This window comes from Zingiber officinale, chromosome 7B (assembly GCF_018446385.1).
Source record: "Zingiber officinale cultivar Zhangliang chromosome 7B, Zo_v1.1, whole genome shotgun sequence".
Classification (NCBI taxonomy): Eukaryota; Viridiplantae; Streptophyta; class Magnoliopsida; order Zingiberales; family Zingiberaceae; genus Zingiber; species Zingiber officinale.
In genome coordinates this window covers 110530313-110547194 of record NC_055999.1, presented here as the reverse complement: position 1 = coordinate 110547194, position 16882 = coordinate 110530313, and the positions used below count along the sequence as shown (strand labels likewise).

The 16882-nt window shown below is 36.1% G+C and overlaps 2 protein-coding genes across 2 annotated transcripts; one reads left to right on the top strand and one right to left on the bottom strand.

Annotated features, from left to right (window-relative positions):
- Positions 1-4730: 4730 nt before the first annotated feature.
- Positions 4731-6228, top strand: LOC122004672. Its single transcript, XM_042559523.1, has 2 exons — positions 4731-4999; positions 6114-6228. The coding sequence occupies exons 1-2, from the start codon at positions 4731-4733 to the stop codon at positions 6226-6228; spliced, it is 384 nt and encodes a 127-aa protein (XP_042415457.1).
- A 364-nt stretch (positions 6229-6592) lies between these two features.
- Positions 6593-16385, bottom strand: LOC122004671 (protein NLP2-like). The gene is made up of 4 exons (XM_042559521.1): positions 15891-16385; positions 15584-15713; positions 8152-8346; positions 6593-7922 (listed from the first exon to the last, which is right to left on the bottom strand). The coding sequence occupies exons 1-4, from the start codon at positions 16383-16385 to the stop codon at positions 6880-6882; spliced, it is 1863 nt and encodes a 620-aa protein (XP_042415455.1). The 3' UTR covers positions 6593-6879.
- Positions 16386-16882: the final 497 nt, after the last annotated feature.

Here is a 16882-nt window from a genome sequence, read left to right as displayed (position 1 = left end):
TAAATGTTATCTTGATCAACACTACACTTGAGTTAGAGAGAAAAGTGAGGCGAGTAGAGATGTTTTGAAGAAAAAAAAAAGATAATGAGCCAGTTTTCGATAGGAGGGGGTAAAATCAAAATGACGTATGCCTTTTGGGAAAGTTAAACTTAGGTGTATCGTTTAGACATCCGAAAAATTTAAATGTGTCCTTTGAAAAATTATCAAAATTATATTGAATAGAGTAAAAAAAATACTAATTAGTGCATATTAAGATATCTAATTGATTTGAATATTAATATATATCATCTTTTCAAATAGTATACCACGTATTTATTATATTAACATCTTCTTTTTATTAATACACACTCATATTTATTTTAATATTAACATTGATTATTTATGATTCCACTATTTATTTATTTATTTTTATTTTTTATATTTAAATTTTATTTTCTTAATTTTTATTATTTTTTATTTTTTTAATATAAAATGCACTTATTAACCACATTCAAAAAAATTGAACACGATTAATATAGGGATATTATAACATCCATTCATATTAATTTATAATACCATTTAATTATTATAATATTCACATATTACCATCAATATGAATGCTCTTTGTACCATACTATACCCCACGTACACACATAACTTCTTGCCACACATGAATAATAAATAAAGTTAAAAATTAAAGAGCAAAAATAAAAGTAAATAAATATCTTCAAAAAGGCATCCAATCTTTAAAAAAAAAAACACACCACTAATTATTCCTTTTTATCTGTTAGTCCAACAACTTTAACCAGAGCCAATTCTAATAGGGTAAAAAATGATTCACTTATCTATGTTAACACGGAAAAAGTAAATTATGAATGACTATTAATTATTAATACAGTAATTAAAAAAAGTAGATCCGTTATCTTAACGGTCCCTTTAGTACCGGCCCCACGGATATGGAGGGAGATTCATACAGGTACACATGCCATAGGCGCATGGCGGGGTAAATCCCAGGTCGTCAGTTCCTGAGAATCGATCCCTGACCATTACGCCAGAGATATCATGTGTCCACCGTCTGCGCTACGTCCTGGGGACATTAATACAGTAATCAAGACATGAGAAAAAGTATGCTTAGACATACCAAATATAAATAAACTTATAATCTTATCCAATTTACTCAATCGAATACATACTGAGTTAGTTACCGAGAGCCAACCACCCTAATAAACCAATAGAAAGTTGAACTAATTGATTATTTCTCCACAATATGCAGTAATATAACTATCACCCAAGGCTATTATTACAGTTAACTGTTTTATCTTTTATGTTTTCATTGAGCTTGATTTTTCTTCCATTCATTGAACCTTTCCTTTTTCTCTGATCATCTTCCTTGTGCTATTCTCATGTATACTTGTGTTTGTTTTTATTTGGTGAGTTCTGCCTTTTGACTGGTTATAAGGCCTTTGTCAACTTCTCTTCAAGTCCTGAGAGGACTCAAACTCCTCTTCAAGTCCCACTTTCATTTTGATGATAAGCGTCCCTTCTGCCCTAGTACCATGTATTAGTTTATTAAGGACAATCGTTGTTGACCTATTTCTTTTAAGGACTCACTAATTTCTATTGAAATGCTATCTTAAATTGAGAGTCTTGAGTTAGTTTTGGTTTGTTGCTTGTCCACTAGGCAAGGCACAACCCAAACAAATATTCAATCAGAAGCACAATGTGTTGGTTGATCCTAGGAAGATTGTACCGATTTCACTGTACAAAAATTTTATAGAAGTGTCGAACCTTTCCTAACAACCTATTGTGTTCTTTAGAAATTAAATTCGGAATCGTAAACGGAACTTAACATTATTGATTTCAAATTTAACTTATCTGTTCTTAATAGTTTAGACTTGGATCACAAACGATGCTTAACATTATTGATCCAAATCCACCTATGTTATAAATTCAATTAAATATTAATTTCAGAAATCGGCTTCCAGGTTAAACATGGTGAGACACTAGGCCTTCTTGGATATGGGAGCAACCGCTATTTCCTAGACAAAGCCTTTCAATGAAATCTAATATTTAATTTCCTTATATAACCCTAGGTTTAACCAAAAAGAACAATCGAATCACAAATTCGAAAAAAAAACACAAACTTGAATCACAAATTCGAAACCTAGAATTATATGTCTCTTGTGTTTGGAATTCATACAAAGAAAAACTAGTATGATGCAGAAAACAATTACTAGTCATACCTTTCTTTGTATGCAACGACCTCTTGATCTTCTACCGTATTCCTCTTCTTATCTCGGACGTAGTGTGAGCAACGATCTACCGAGATGAGAACCACCCAAACCCTTCTTCTTCCTCCTTACAAGTTTCGGCCAAGCTCCTCTCCTTGAGATGAAGAGTTTCGGCCACCACCACCAAGCTCCAAGGGATGCTAGAAACAAAATCTCCTTTCTCTCCTTCTCCTCGAAGCAAGATCCGGCCACTGCCACAAGGCTCCAAGGGATGATGCTGCCGGCCACCAAAGAAGAAGAGAATAGGAGAAGAGCAAGAACTAGGGCCGGCCACCACCAAGGAAGAAAGGGAGGAAAATAGAATAGAGTTGTCACCCATGAATGCACCCCTACCCCCTCTTTTATAATCCTTGGTCTTGGCAAATAAAGAAAATTTAAATAAAAACTTCCTTATTTTTTTTTTCATGAAAAGGAAAATTTAATTAAAACCAATTTCCTTTTCTTAAATCCACATGGTCGGCCACCTCATAGCTCCAAGCAAGGAAAGTTTTAACACAAGAATTAAAACTTCCTAATTTGTTTCCGGAAATTTTTAATAAAAATTTCTCTAATAATTTTTCCCTTTATGGTTGGTTATAAAAGGAAATTTTATAAATTAAAATATCTCTATCAAAACATGTGGATGATTTCCAAAAAGAAAAGTTTTCTCTAAAATTAAAATCATCCTTTCAATCTACAAATAAGGAAAGATATCAAATCTTTTCTTAATCTTTTGTAGAAACTTATAAAAGGAAATATTTAATTTTAAAACTCTCTTTTTAAATCATGAACATGGTTACAAAAAAGAAAGTTTTATAAAAAAATTAAAATCTTCCTTTTAACTACAAATAAGGAAAGATATCAAATCTTTCACTTAATCTTTTGTAGAAAGCTATAAAAGGAAAGATTTAAATTTTAAACTCTCTCTTTTAAAACCATGATATCCACATAAGAAAAGATTTTAAATAAAATCTCTTTTATTTTCTAGTGGTCGGCCACCTAAGCTTGGGATCCAAGCTTTGGCCGACCACCTTAAATTGGCTCCACCCTTAGCTTTGGCTGACCCTAGCTTGGGCTCCAAGCTAGATTGGCCGGCCACCTAAGGGTGGGTAAGAAGTGGGTATGCGGTGGGTATAATTCTCTATATACAAGAGGCTACGATAGGGACCGAGAGGAGAAATTGATTTTGGTCTCCCGATGAAATTAAACTTCCCGTGTTCGCCCCGAACATCCAACTTAATTCCATCAATAATAATTCATACCACTAAAGAATTATTATTGAACTACCGCACCAATCCCAAATTACATTTTGGGCTCCTTCTTATTATGAGTGTGTTAGTCTCCCTGTGTTTAAGATGTCGAATGTCCACTAATTAAATGAGTTACTGACAACTCTCTTTAATTAATATCTTAGTCCAAGAGTAGTACCACTCAACCTTATCGTCATATCGGACTAAGTCCACCTGCAGGGTTTAACATGGTAATCTTTATGAGCTCCTCTTGGGGACATTATCAACCTAGATTACTAGGACACAGTTTCCTTCTATAATCAACAACACATACTATAAGTAATATCATTTCCCAACTTATCGGACCTATTGATTTATCGAGCTAAATCTCACCCTCTTCTGATAAGTCAAAGAAATAAATACTAAATATATGTGCTTGTTATTATATTAGGATTAAGAACACACACTTCCATAATAACTAAGGTCTTGTTCTTTTGTTAAGTCAGCATAAAAAGAACTTACCTTAAATGGTCCTGCTCAATACACTCAGATTGTACTAGTGCAATTTTATAGTTAAGATAAACTAATACCAAATTACACTACGACTATTCTAATGGTTTATTTTTTTCTATTTTAGTCGTGAGCTACTGTTTATAATTTATAAAGAACCGATAGCATGATCTTCTATGTGTGACACCACACACCATGTTATCTACAATATAAATTAATTGAACAACTACACCTAACATATAAATGTAGACATTTGACTAATGAGATTCTTATTTCTAAATAAATGTTTATAAAAAAAATTAGACTTTTAGTATACACTCTAACACAATGTACATTGATAAGAAGTTGAACTATTGTATGACTTGTGGAAAAGGAAGATTAATACGATTTGGAAATTAAGGAGGATGATTTTCACTATGAACCAATGAAGGAGGAAGAAGAGATGATCTATAAGCATTTGAGGATGGCTAGTCAAACACTATAGAATTCTATGTATTTGATGTTGATGATGAAGGCTTTGAGCTGAACTGAGCGAGCCCCTCCTCCACAAGATGACAAGTCAAGCCGATATAGACATTCATTATTATTTATTATGTATAATTGTTCCTGGGTTTTAGTAAAAAATCTATGAAGAACAACAAATGACACACATAACATGAGCATGGAATGGAAAATTATGAAAGGCTAGATTTCTTTGGTCTGCATAGCATTGTTTTGGTCAAATGTTTGGAAATTTTACCTCATGCCGAAGCACAGTTTCACTTTGTGGCTCTTCGCACATGAAAGGCTACGGACCAAGGACCGGAAACCAGATGTACAATGCAAGACATTACCGTTGTGTCAAGATGCGAACGAGACCTTCAATCACCTCTTCTTTCGATGCCCGATCAGCATGGTTCTATGGGCCAAAGTGCGGGCTTGGTTGGGAATGTGTTACATGAGCACGACCAAAAGAATAATGCAGGTCTTCAAGAGGAGGATTCAAGAGAATAGTCATCTCACCAAGGATAGGTTTGTAGCTATGCCATGTATGATTTATGTCATTTGGTAAGCGCAAATTCAGTGTAAATTTGAAGGTGATGTACCGAATGTGGACAGGTCGTGTATGATATATGTTATTTGGCAAGCGCAAAATCGATGTAATTTTGATGGTGATGCATCTAATGTGGATAGGATTTTCACTAAAGTTATGTGTTTCACTTTTTGAACACCTAGCACTTATATTTACCTTATCTAAAAAAAACTAAAAACCTAGGAATGTTGAACTGGCGATAGCTATGTCTCTTCCATAAATCTACAAAATAGATTCTCTTGCAAGTGCTTATTTGGAATTCCACATTAAAACATGAGTGAATAATGTATTAGAACTTGAAGAGGAGTTCGAGTCCTCCTCGTCATCAATTTAAAACTCAACCAATTAAACTGAGGTTGACAGAACAAAAAGTATTTTACATAAAACAAACGAACCCAAACTACTATTTTTCTTTTTGTTTTTTCTTGTGTTGCCACATGACATCCAGCCTAACCCATCTCCTCTAAGAACTGCCTAAAAGGGCCATTTGTAGTAGAAATGCGTAGGTGCATGGGGCTTGCTTCCTAGACCACTTTTTAAATACTCACTAGTTTGATCACAAGCAAGTGTCCACAAATCATGAACAAACAAAGTTGTCAAAGAAATTCAGATGATTTTACATTTAGCTGAACAAGGCTTTAATAGTACAAAACAAGCAAAAATGAGAGAAAAATGGCATTGTTAAGGATTAGGCTAAACTTAAAAGAATTTTACCATGTTCATTAGTATGTAATAGGGAAAAAGTTACGGTCAAGTTCTTGACATCTACTGAAATCGATCTTTTGATATTTGATATTGGAGAAATTGTACCTGTGGGTCGTCCACTGCTGAGTATTACAGTTTTGACTTTTGAGTCCTTTGATTGTTGGAAAGTATTTGAGGCTTTTTGTTCGCCATTGATCAACCCTGCTCAATTGTCAAATTCTGCAAGCGGAAAACTAGAGCAGTTCAACAAGTTCAACACATAAAATTGTTTCTGAAAACCAGAAAAGTAAGAATAATTCTTTCAGTTGTTTGCTACCATAATGACAAGTTTTTTTTTTTCACTGACAGATGCAACAAATCCATCCTGCAGCACAGAGATGACAAGAGGAATGCTGGTTTCTCTACGAAACAAATTCACAGCATTACTGAAATCACAAATAACGTTGATCTATCTTCCTCGTAGGCTACACAGATTCAATGAATCTCAAGCATTGTGAACATGCAGAAATAAATAAGGAATATGAGATCATTCATAAGGTACTGTCACTTTAATCTTTCATCTATATGCTTTTAGGGGAATCTTTCATCTAGATGCACTCTAGTATTTACATTAGAGCCTCCAAAATGCATGTGAGATCATGTACAAGACCATGGTCATGCAAATATAACAACTACATTCTGTTCATGTTGAGCATAAGGAAGGAATTATTCTGTCAAAATAAGTACTGTCAGGTTCTCATACCAAAATTTGCCATTCCTGATGCAAATGTTATGACCTAATGCAATCAAGAGCAAATGATTGGGCTAGGCAAAAATACTTGACCCTGTTGAAAAAAGTCAGTGATTGGCTTTACCAAATTTCACTGGCAAATAAGAAGTAAACCACTTAGAATGATACACGGAAATTTAAAAAAAAAAGGTGACTACAAAATATATACAAGAGACTCATAAAGAACTTTGCTAACTAACAGGAGTTCTATACTGCTTAACTATTCTACAAGGAGTGAGTGCTAATACAAGGAACACCTTTGTTCCCCCTAACAAAGTACCTAAGACTGACCGCACATTGCTGGATCAACAAAGCCAGACTTCATACTGTTTTTTTTCCTCAAATTCACAATTTTAGACAGTTGCTACTGCCGGAGCTACCAACGTTATAAGGCACATCTCGAACTTGCAGTTTTATACTTTGTGATCCGATATTCTCCAGTATATCAATGCATTCCTGAAAATCAGCATCATTCTCCAACAAAACCCACTCTTTCTCATCATCCAAGTATTTTAGCTGGAAAGTCCCTCCCGGCAATTTGAATCTCCTTCCGACTTCCTCAAACAAGTAGTGGCTACCAATAGATGGAAAGTACTTGAATCTGACAGTGTCTTCCTTGTAAGTAGCCTTCACTGTAACAAATGGCAAAGTTTTGGAGATTGATATCCCACTCTTTCTAAAGCTGGAGTGATGTAATGCACTATCACTAGAAGAGTCCGTCATGCTGGAAGAAGAAGAAGGATTGCTGTTTTCTAGGTTCCCACCATCTGCTTCGGAATTCATTTGATTTTTACTAAGTATAGCAGAACTTGAGCTTCCTGAAACAAACTGACCTTCCAATTTCACCAAACTTGAGACACCATTGCTTCCTGGGCAGCCTATTTCTTTTGGAAAATATGAACAGTCAGATATATCTCTAGGATATGACAACCAGTCAACTGAGGTGTGAATTCTAGCATTTGGCACCAGACCAGCATCGGCACAAGTCCAATCCAAGCCTCTGCTAGAGTCATTTGAAAAATGGACAATTTCATCTGTATCACATTTTAACTGGACTGTACTATCTCCCTGGTGTCCGACAAGAGAAGATCTATCTGGCTTCATTTTGTCAACAGCATGCTCATTCTCGATATGGTGAAAAGAAGAGGCTGACACATGATCTTTACCTGTTGACTCTAGGGTTAAGGATGCTGGTTTTTCTGCAGAGGAGACTGATGCAACAAGGCACCCAGTAGAAGGATCAAATTTTATTGCTCCCTCCACTCCTTGTACAGAATTTATTACATTTTGGATTTTTTGCAATGAATGGTTGACCTTTTTTATCTTGCGAGATGGCCATCTTAAAATTCCATGCCGTCTGCATATCCTTTTAAGTGTCGTAGGACAAACTGCAGCATTATCAAAACCTTTTAAAGAGTATGTAGTTGAAATGAAGGCTTCTTGCTACAAGCTATTATCTTTAAGTTGAAAATGTAGCAAGCATCAACAACTTAGAATAGATTATCCCATATCATAAGTACTACTTTGTATGCTACAAAGCTTTAGCTAAGAAATTCACATTTTTTATATGATAAATAAATGCTATTGTATCAAAACAAGTACAAATGTAAAGCTCACCACCAATACTCTTTGCAGCATCCTTGAGACTTCCAGAAAAGTACCGCTGAAGAAGACTTAAACTAATATGCCTCTCGGCTGTACTGCATTTTTTCTCCGCTTGTTTGCCTGAGCTAGATTTTAACTGGAACAAGTTGAAACATGCAAGAATTAAATTCACATATAGCTTTCCAGGACTGAACTCCAATTCCCATTCTTATACAAAGTGAATGAGCAAGCTTATATTCTTGTCTTTGTTGACCAGTAAAACCAAAGAAACTGAACATTTCAAAACCGACAATAAGCTATATTAAAGCAAGAGCATAGGTGTTACATTTTCTTCTCCATTATTTGGAGAGTATTGGAGTTTGTAGACTTCTCATTCTTTTTCAAAGAACTCCATAGTTTGTCTAGTGAGAAAGTTCATAACTTGACTACTAAGTAGAATTAATCTCATAAATAGTCAGCTGTTATGAATGATAGATATGCAGCACTATTAAAACGTTAATTATATATTAATTCTAATAAATCTAGGGATTTTCATAAAATTTTACTTAACCATGAAAGTCACATTTTAAGATATCTACCAATAGAGTCTGGGTTTTAACTCTTCCAATTTTGACAAATTGTTCTCAATATATAAGTCAACAGATAAGAAAAAGTCCTTATTTGATAAACTGTTGGCGAAAAGTTGAAGAAATAGAATTCTTGCACCAAGCCTGAATAATGACAATTTATAGAACACTTTAATAAACTTATGAGCTTCGCCAACCCAAAAACATTCGAATGAGAAAAGATAGCTAAGTTGGAACAAATCCACAAGAATAGGTACACGCTAGTGGAGTAAGGGGAAAGAGTATCAAGAAGAAAAACAGAAAAAACCACCATATCTTAGTATGACCATTGATATTTTTGTTAATCCTTTAGCCAAAAAGAACCTCCCCATAGGTGGGAGATAATGTGTAAAATAGGTGACTGATTCCCTGGATTGACAAGAACCAAGTAAGCAATTGCTTGAATATCTTGATATGTTAAGCATTGTAGACGCAAGCCAATGATCAGTCCAATGATTGTGTTCTCTAAGCGTTCTTTTTATCTTTAACTACCTATGGTAGTCTGATAAAGTGTCATATTTTCAAGTTGTCTTTGTCCCAACTATTTGAGATCAACTACATAAATCATATTCCTCCATTGAAGTCTCGTATAGTATCAATTACGTTAATTGATTTGTGTTGATTTTATCATGTTTAAGACTAAAGCGCAAATGATTCAAAATCTATTCATCCACACCTGTTAAAAATATCTATTTCTGCTCCTCAACCTGGCAAAGCAATCAGTGTGCATGAATTTCCTATCCTTGCAAATTCCACAGGAGGGCCTATTTTTGGCATAACATCTCAAAGGTGTTTGGCATTGTTGAACCCAGATAATCCCTAGTACTTCACGAGACAAAATCATACAGCAGATAACTACTTGAAAATAACTACAATCAAACGAACAGAGGAATAAGATCAGATTAGAATCTGACTTTGCCTCAGATATAGAACATATAATAGATACATAAATGTTAGTTGAAAAAATCAGGTTGGTCATCAACAAGAAGACATTAAAAATAATAAAGAGGATGAAGACATTGGAGAAGTATATGAATAACATATATGCAAGGAAAAACCCATCTAAGTACCTTTTGTTGTTAAATTTATTTTTGAGGAAGGTTGCAAAAGAAATTTTAAGAGAATAGATATGTGATGGATACTTGTCAATTTGAGTATATTTGCACCAACCTGCATGCATAATCCGGCTACCTGATTAGACTTACCTTCAAATCTAAGGAGAAGATGACAGCTCAAATATATATATTTGTTATACAAGTGTAAATAAAATCCAACAGCCACCTAATCGCTTGATTCGTGAATAGCCCATCTGATAGAAGTGTACTAGCTCTATTTTTATTCATTATGTATATGTTAAGACTTGATTCTTTTTAAGAAGTGTACTACCTCTATTTTTATTCACTATGTATATGGTAAGATTGAAGGGGAGCCTTGGCGCAAAGGTAAAGTTATTGCTTTGTGACCAAAAGATCACGAGTTCGAATTCTAGAAACAACCGCTTGCAAAAAGCGGGGTAAAGCTACATACAATGGATCTTTCCCCGAGATCCTGCATGGCGGGAACTTCGTGCACTAGACTTCCCTCTATGTATATGGTAAGATTAATTAGTAAATTTATTTAGGTTTAGTCATAGATGGAGCTTCGTACAATTGACTTTTCCTATGGACTTTGCATTGACGGGAGCTTCGTGCATCGGACTACGCTTTTTTTTTAGTCATAGATGGAAATGACACATTTGTTGTTGCAACAATGATTTCTCAGAATTTGGTCTATCTATAATGTTTTGATGGTTTGACAATGTGATTTAAATTAATTGCTTGTATTTGATTATGCGTATGAAATGCGCACAATTGTTCATGTGATTTGGAGAATAAGGTATTTAAATTGGATAATAGACTTCTGAATAATCAACTTTTTGAATCAAATGTGGAGTTGCGAGGAACTTCAAACTTGTGAATGCTCATCAAGCTTAAAAATAAAACCTCAAAACCCTTGGGTTTGATTGTTGTAAGATTAGTTTTCTTTTAGATAGATGATTTCAATGATATGATTAAGCTTCTAAATAAAATTTGGTAAGAGGTGGGACGAGCTCCCTAGGCAACGAGAGTTCAAATCTCGTCTAGACACATTACACCTAGCGAGTTGGGAAAACTTATGACGCTAGGTTGTTTGCCCGGACCAATCTGCTATTTCCGATTTACCATAGTGGCCGGTGGGAAACTTTCGTAGGACCGGGCTGGTCACCTCCGGGATTAGTCAAATCATAAGAGCTGGATACCTGGATTACCAAAAAAAATATGTTAAAGAGTTGTCTTTATGGTCAACCCTAAACTTATGGATGGTTGACCAACTGTGACAAACTTTAGGTACACCTTCAAATGAAGGTGAGTAAACCAAATTTAAAAGTTGCTCAACTAAAGTCTTGTTTTGGAATTCTGGGTCAACTAAAAATAAATTTTGTGTGGGTAATCATAATTTTGTAACTATATATAAGTAGAAAATATTCCATAAATTATGGACTATCATAGCATAACTAGTTCTTTTTTATATAAGTCTGATTACTAATTTTAGATAAGTCACTTTAGAAAAGTTTGTTAAAGTTTTTAAGATTTTTATTAGAAAGACTAGAATAAGTCATGTTAACAATCTATAAAAAGGTGTTAGGATCCTATGCATGAGATAAGTTTTTAGTTAATATAATTTCCAATTTTTAGCGTGGTATAAGAGTCAAAACTCGATGATTTAGTTCTAGTATTAGTTATCCTTTAATTCACATTCATCCTCAAGCTTCAACATCGCCCTCATCCACAAATCGTTTGCACTTTCATATTTGTTTTGGTTCCCTCTCACCTTATTCTTTCCTGATAAATAAGAAGTTAATTCATTCCTTTTCTTTCTTTTATATTCTATACTTTAGTCATATTCAATTCTCTCTTTATCTTTGTATCCTCTTATCTTATTTTCATTTGCTCTAGTCCTTCTACTTGCTTATATCTTTCTATTATCATTAGCTTGTCTTATTTGATTTTCTTTTCCTTTCCAATGTCGCCTCTTAACCTTATATATTTTTCTACTTAATGTGTAAAAAACAAAAAAATTAACAAATACAAAAAATGTCTAAAATTTCATCACCATCCTCGACTTGAGAAATAGCCGACCCCACTTAGTGGGAAAAGGCTTGGTTGTTGTTGTTGTTGTTGTTGTATCCTCGACTTGAGAAATAACTCAGCTACACAAGTTTCTTCCTTACCAATGAACATGATATATTTTCTACCCATCAAGGTTGGCAATAATAACTATTTGCTTTGGGAAATACAGTTTCTCTTATTGCTTCATGTTCTTGATAACTTCTTTTAATATTTTATTCTCATCTTTATGTATTTTATCTTCTTTATCTCAGTCTTTTTATTGTTCTTTTACTTCTTTAACTCATCCTTGTTTTTGATTTTTCCTATTATGAGTGTTTATTTTTATATTCTTTCTCTCCCCACAATTTTCATATTTTAAAATTTGTTTTCTTTTATTCTTCTCAATTATAAGTTTTATCCTTTTTCCTCTTCTTCTATTCTATTTTTTTTTTTTGGTTTCCTGTGACACTTTCAATCAAAATCCTAATCCAATAATCTCCTAACTCACATTAATTTCTCTTTTCCTTCTCTCCTTATCATCACATTGTTATTTCCTTTACTGCATCTTCTGCCCTCTATTGTCTCTTTATAGTATTCCTTTTACGGGCCTTCACTTTATTGTTATCTTTTTATTATTCTTTTTGTTAGCCTTCATAGGATTTTTCCTTTTTGCTCGGCCTTTATTGTCAATTTATTCTTTTACCGGCCTTTATTGCTCATTTAGTGCATGTTGCAGGATCCGACTGCAATATATCGGCAAGGACCACTAATCTTGATGTTAAATAGGCAAGAGTTCTCACACCATATGTTGGATAAAAACAAAAATTATAAGACTAATAGTCTAAGATTTGAAACATGAAACATAGGAACCCTGACTAGTAGAATAATGGAGGTAGTAGATACAATAATTTTATGTGTACAAGAGACAAAATAGGTAGACACAAAGGTAAATATGATAGCAAACTCGGGTAAAGTGATGATACATAGAAAAGAGTTGTTCAAAGCAAAACCTAAAAAAAAGACAAAAATACCCTTATAATTATTCTAACACTCCCCCTCAAGCTTGAGAATATAGATCATATACACCAAGCTTGTTACATATGTAGTCAATTCGAGGACCTCTAAGTGACTTAGTGAATATATCTGCTAGCTGATCATTTGAGTTGACAAAACTAGTAAAATTTCTCTAGATATGACTTTTTCCCTGACAAAGTGACAGTCAACTTCAATATGCTTTGTCCTCTCATGGAAGACTGGATTTGAGGCAATATGCATAGCGGCCTGGTTGTCACATATGAGTGACATTTGTATAACCTCTCCAAACCTTAGTTCCTGAAGCAACTGTTTTAACCATATAAGTTCTTGACTAGCAATAGTCATAGCTCGATATTCTGCCTCTACAAATATACAAAATCTAGAAGTAGATCTTCTATCAGAGGGAGATCCTGCTTAATCTACATCAGAATACCCCACAACTTGAGTATGTCCTTTGTCCTCATATAGAAGACCCTTACCTGGTGCACCCCTGATATATCGAATAATGCGAGTCACGACATCCCAATGTTCTTTGCACGGAGAGCTAAGAAACTGACTTACTACACTTACTGCAAATGAGATATCCGGACGAGTGACAGTAAGGTAGCTTAGTTTCCCTACCAATTGCCTGTATCGTTCAGGATCTGAAAGAGACTCCCCCTGATTTGGCAGGAGCTTGACATTAGGATCCATGAGATTGTCGACTGTCTTTAAGTTTAACATTCCTGTTTCTTCCAGAATATCCATAGCATACTTCCTTTGGGATATAATGATCCATCTTTAGATTGTGCCACTTCTATCCCTAGGAAATATTTGAGTTTGCCGAGATCCTTTGTCTAGAAATGTTTGAAAAGATGTTTTACTTGTGAAATCCCAAGATGATCATTACCTGTTATGATAATATCATCAACATAAACTACTAAATAGATGCAACCAGTAGATGAGTGACGATAAAAGACAGAATGATCAGCCTCGCCTTGAGTCATGCCAAACTGTTGAATTACGGTACTAAATCTACTGAACCATGTTTTGGGTGACTGCTTGAGACCATATAAAGATTTCCGCTAGCGACATACAAGACCAGAAGACTCCCCCTGAGCAACAAAACACGGAGGTTGCTCCATGTAGACTTCCTCGAGCAGGTCACCATGTAAGAATGCATTTTTGATGTCCAATTGATGAAAGGGCCAATGGCGAATTGCAGCAATAGACAGAAAAAGACGTACAGAAGACATCTTGGCAACAGGAGAAAAGATGTCTCCATAATCCAACCCAAATATCTGAGTATAACCTTTAGCGACAAGACGAGCCTTAAGCCGATCAACCGTGCCGTCTACACCAACTTTCACCGTAAACACCCATCGACAACCAACCACTGACTTTCCAAGAGGTAGAGGAACGAGGTCCCAAGTCCCACTGCTCTGTAAGGCACTCATTTCATCAAGCATAGTCTGTTTCCATCCTGGATGGGCAAAGACATCACCTGCAGTCTTTGGAAGAGAAACAGACGAAAAGGAAGACAGACAATAATAATAGGAGGGGGAAAGACGATGATAGCTCAAAGAAACGTAGTGAGAAGAAGGATTACGAGTGGAACGCATATCCTTTCGAAGTGCAATAAGAACATCAGAGTCAGGAGATGAGACCGGAGGAAACGACAAAGGACTTGGCTCCAAAGATGTGCCTATAGCAGTGTCAGTTTTGGTCGGCGGCAAAGCAAAATGAGGACGACGCTGATAAACCTGCAAAGGAGGAGACGCTGGAGATGATAGAGGCGCCTCCGGAGGACAAAAGATAGTCACTGGTGCTGGTGGAGAGGGAGAAACCATCAACCTATGAAGCGGAAGGACCAAAAAAAGGAACCGACTCAAAGAATGTCACATCAACAAAGATGAAGTACCGACGAAGAATAGGGGAATAACACTTGTACCCTTTCTGAGACCGTGGGTACCAAGGAAGACACACTTGTGAGACCGGGGAGAGAGTTTGTCAATGCCGGGATCAAGAGCATGAGCAAAACATATAGAACCAAAGACCCGAGGTGGTAAAGGATGAAGAGGTCGATGCGGATAAAGTACCTGATGAGGTATTTTACCTTGGAGAGTGGATGAAGATATGCGATTGATGAGATAACATGCAGTAAGTACAGCATCACCCCAAAACTGATGAGGGACATTAGAATGGAGAAGAAGAGTCCGAGTGGTTTCAAGGAGATGACGATTCTTGCGTTCTGCAACCCCATTCTGTTGAGGGGTATGAGGGCAAGACGTGCGATGCAACACACCATGAGATGTCAAGAAGGTACGAAATTGAGTAGATAAATACTCGCGTGCATTATCACTTTGCAAAGTTCGAAGAGAAGTACCAAATTGAGTTTTTATTTCAAGAAAAAGGATTCAAAAATAGAATACAATTCTGAACGATCCTTCATCAGATATAACCATGTACAACGGGAAAAATCGTCTATAAAAGTAACAAAATACCTTGACCCCATTGTAGAAGAAACACGACTCGAATCCCAAACATCAGAATGAACCAAAGCAAAAGGAGACATAGCCCGACTCTCAATACGAGGAGAAAAAGAACTACAAACATGCTTACCTAATTGACACGACTCACAAGATAAAGACTCTAAGTGAGAAAGACTAGGATGTAACTGCTTTAACTTATTAAGACCTGGATGTCTCAACTGAGCATGAATAAGTAGTGGAGATGCCGCCACCGAACCGACAAAAGAGGGTTGTTGAAGCTGATATAGGCCATGAGATTCACATCCAAAGACAATCATCCTCCCCGTACTCCGGTCCTGTAAAGAAACAGACGTATTAGTAAAAGAAATGATACAATCAAGAGATCGAGTAAGTTGACTTATTGATAATAAATTAAAGGGAGCGCCGGGAACATAAAGAACATTATGAATGGAAAGAGATGAAGAAGGATGAACAATGCCAATACCCTGGGATTGAGTTTGGGAACCATTGACCATGGTGACCATTGGCAAATTACCAGAAGTAGTGAGGGAGGAAAATAAGGATTTATTACCAGTGATATGATTGACGGCCCCAGAATTAAGAACCCAAGGACCCGAAGAACGAGATATGCCAGCAAAGGAAGTACCAGCGTGTGCAATGGTAGTAGTGGAGCCCGAAGCCTGACGATCCTCAAACCATTTCAGAAAGTCAGTATATGAAGGTGTTGGAGTCGAATCCGGTGTTGATTGTGGAGTGGAAGCTGAAGAAGCAACAGAACTCTGAACGACCTGGGCAGTACGAGGAGGACAGCCATGTAGACGCCAACACTTATCAATCGTGTGTCCCAGTCGGTGGCAGTGATCACACCAAGGACAACCTTTGCCACCCTTGCGAGGTGGAGGTCCTTTGTGTCGAGAGACCAAGGCTGACGAGTCGACAGGAACAGAAGAAGGCATCGTCAATACTTTGGTCGGGACACAGAGAAGAGTCGCCCAGGTATTCTCCATGGTAGCTTTTGTGGGACTGCCCAGGATCTGGTCACGGACATGAGAATAATCTATGGGCAGACCATATAAAGCCAGAGACATAAAAAATTTCTTCCGATTTTCAAGCTCTTCAACAGGATCGGCCGCAGGTGGGAGCAGTTCATTAAAGTCACAAAGAAGGCTAGAGACTGAACCCAGATAAGTTGACATTGAATCCTTAATCTGATGGGCGCTGAGGATGGTCATGAGATCTTCACAAACTTGATAGAGTCGCCGAGAGGTGTTTGTAAAGAGTTGTTGAGCTTGTGTCCAGACAGTTTTGCAGGTTTTGTAAGTACGGAAGACATTCCTAAGAGATGGATGGATGGTGGCTCGAATAATACAACACAACTGAGCGTCAACCTTCTTCCATAGAGGAAGATCGGCGACTTGAACATCTTCTTCAGTTTGAGTGAGATGTGTCTCATAACCCTGTCCAACAAGCTAAAGCTCAATGTGAGATGCCCAAGAGATATAAT

Excerpts from the sequence above, each read along its gene's own strand:
- LOC122004671 (XM_042559521.1), bottom strand. The coding sequence starts at position 16,385 with ATGGAGAATACCTGGGCGACTCTTCTCTGTGTCCCGACCAAAGTATTG. Across the intron at positions 15,714-15,890 it reads ATTTGCCAATGGTCACCATG|GACCGGAGTACGGGGAGGAT; the intron begins GTCAATGGTTCC and ends GTTTCTTTACAG. Across the intron at positions 8,347-15,583 it reads TGCTCAGTTGAGACATCCAG|AATGGGAATTGGAGTTCAGT; the intron begins GTCTTAATAAGT and ends ACTTTGTATAAG.
- LOC122004672 (XM_042559523.1), top strand. The coding sequence starts at position 4,731 with ATGCCGAAGCACAGTTTCACTTTGTGGCTCTTCGCACATGAAAGGCTA. Across the intron at positions 5,000-6,113 it reads AGTCATCTCACCAAGGATAG|ATGCAACAAATCCATCCTGC; the intron begins GTTTGTAGCTAT and ends TTTCACTGACAG.